At 49.2% G+C, this 2,560-nt stretch overlaps 1 protein-coding gene across 6 annotated transcripts in view; it reads left to right on the top strand.

Moving 5' to 3' along the window:
• Vps13d (vacuolar protein sorting 13 homolog D) overlaps nt 1–2,560 on the top strand; it is a 234,091-nt gene that overhangs the window by 26,667 nt on the left and 204,864 nt on the right. For all 6 annotated transcript variants that reach the window (XR_004121180.1, XM_031379407.1, XM_031379404.1 and 3 more), the window contains 3 exons: nt 431–532; nt 686–887; nt 1,891–2,070. Coding sequence is in view for 5 of the 6 variants with exons in the window: in XM_031379407.1 (XP_031235267.1) it covers nt 431–532; nt 686–887; nt 1,891–2,070 (484 nt within the window). In the remaining variant the exon portion in view is untranslated. The remainder of the gene's footprint in view (nt 1–430; nt 533–685; nt 888–1,890; nt 2,071–2,560) is intronic.

Below are 2,560 nucleotides of genomic sequence, written 5' to 3'. Positions count from 1 at the left end.
AAAAAAAAAAGAAAAAAGAAAGAAACCTGTTGAAATGACCACCTTTGTTAATTGTGAATATGAAAGAGCCACTGGGTGAGCTTAGACCTCAGCTTCATCTTTAAAGGTGGGAAGGATAACTCTGCTTCCTCTGATCTCATGAGCTAATGTATAAGGCTGCTTATGACCTGAGTCAGTGCCTGCAGATCAGGATGTCTCCGCAACCACCCACCAAAGCAAATTATGTTCTCATGGCTCTGTCTGCCCTGCCACTGGTTGGTTCTAGTGGAGAACAAGTAATAAATGCTGGATTGTAGGGAACCCCATTGAAACCAGAGGCAGCTTTCCTGATACTTGTTAATGTCTCATTTCTAAGGGAGGTGTTGTGGCTAGTTTATTGATGAGGGTGTTTACTTTGTCCTGTGTCTGAGTTTCATTTTGTCCCAAACAGGAGGAGATGTGTCGGATTGAGGAGGAACAGAGCTTTGAGGAATTGAAGATTCTGCGTGAACTCGTTCATGATAGATTTTATAAGCAAGAGGAGTTAGCAGAGGTGAGAAATCTGTGTAGGAAGGGTCACTTGGTCCCAGAACACTCTTGAGTGTAGATATGTTTGTGTTTCTGTCAGAACACATGGCAATCAATAGCACATCACAGCATCTGTTCCTGGGTCTTCATGTCCGCCTCTTTGTGATTGATTCCACAGAGTCTTCGAGAGCCACAGTTTGATTCTCCAGGAACCTCACCTAGTGATCCAGATGGCAGTGGAGGCAGCGGGATGCTGCAGTACCTGCAGTCCTGGTTTCCAGGGTGGGGCGGCTGGTATGGACAGCAGAGCCCTGAAGGGAAAGTGGTAGAAGGACTGACAGCCGAGACACATGAGCACTGGACACCTGAAGAGATCTTGGGTATGCTGGGATCCCATCTGCAGCCGAGCTGTCAGCCAGAGGGGTGGATTAGGTCCTAAACATCATCCTGCTCTTTGTGCAAAAGCTTGATGGGTCATTTCTAGACTTAAAGGTCACATTTGGACAGCAGTTTGTTTTATAGAGTTAGGGGGAAGACACATCTGGAAGAGACTCCATGGTCCTTGTCATTCTTTGTACATTGTTGGACAAGTCTTGAGTGGCAACCATTGTTAGAGGACTAAATCTGAGACTAGTCACAATCTGAGGCTTGACGGCAGTGCAGAGTCCCTCCGTAGTCATACACTGCCAGTGTGAGACTATGACGGCAGCGCAGAGGTCCTCCGCAGTCATGTACTGCCAGTGTGAGACTATGACGGCAGCGCAGAGGCCCTCCGCAGTCATACACTGCCAGTGTGAGACTATGACGGCAGTGCAGAGGCCCTCCGCAGTCATACACTGCCAGTGTGAGACTATGACGGCAGCGCAGAGGCTCTCTGCAGTCATACACTGCCAGTGTGAGACTATGACGGCAGTGCAGAGGCCCTCTGCAGTCATACACTGCCATTGTGAGACTATGACAGCAGCGCAGAGGCCCTCTGCAGTCATACACTGCCAGTGTGAGATTATGACGGCAGTGCAGAGGCCCTCTGCAGTCATACACTGCCATTGTGAGACTATGACGGCAGTGCAGAGGCCCTCTGTAGTCATACACTGCCATTGTGAGACTCTATGACGGCAGCGCAGAGGCCCTCTGTAGTCATACATTGCCAGTGTGAGACTATAGAACAAGGCACTAGGTAAGTTAAATTGCACTTGCCACATGAGCCACATGTGCCATACTGCCTGGTAGCCATATGTAGGTAGTGGCCATGGTCATTTAGTCATCTCTGTCTTCAGGTTCTTGTCTAAACAAGGGAAATCTGGTTCAACAGCATCATCCTAGTCGGGGTATCCGGTCTTGCTCTCTTTGTGTTTCTTAAGCCCATTTTCCTAAACCATGTAGGCACCGAGGAGTTCTTTGACCCCACTGCAGATGCTTCGTGTATGAATACCTACACAAAGCGAGATCACGTCTTTGCCAAGTTGAATGTGCAGCTACAGCGGGGCACTGTGACTCTCCTGCATAAGGAGCAGGGCGCTGCTCATGCCAACGAGAGTGCGTTCATGCAGCTCGAGTTCTCAGGTACTGTTCAGCACCAGCTCTGCCAGTCTCTAGTGTCAAAGCACTGGCTGTTCTTGTCATCTGTGGTATTTCCAGTCTATGAGCAAATAGGAACTGGAGAGATGCCTCGAGGTCAAGAGTGCAGACTGCTCTTTCAGAGGACCCGAGTTTGGTTTCCAACACTCATGTCATGAGGTTGCAGCTGCCTGTAACTTCAGCACCAAGGGATTTGTCTTAGTTAAATTTCTATGTGGTGATAAACCAGCTAGAGGAAGAAATGGTTTATTTGGCTTACACATCCCCATCATTATACATAATCAAAGGAACTCAAGGCAGGAGCCCCAGGCAGGAACTGAAGCGGAGGCTGTGTTCCTTACTGGCTTACTGGCTTGTTCCTTTCCTTCTGGCTTGCTCAGTCTTCTCATCTTGTCTTACCTCATCTCTTCCCTCCCCTCCCCTCCCTTCCCCTCCCTTCCCCTTCTTCCCCTTCCCTCCCCTCCCCTTCCCCTTC

Source organism: Mastomys coucha, unplaced genomic scaffold, assembly GCF_008632895.1.
Source record: "Mastomys coucha isolate ucsf_1 unplaced genomic scaffold, UCSF_Mcou_1 pScaffold18, whole genome shotgun sequence".
Taxonomy (NCBI): Eukaryota; Metazoa; Chordata; class Mammalia; order Rodentia; family Muridae; genus Mastomys; species Mastomys coucha.
The sequence above is the reverse complement of the archived record's forward strand: the minus strand, read 5'-3'. Positions and strand labels throughout refer to the sequence as shown.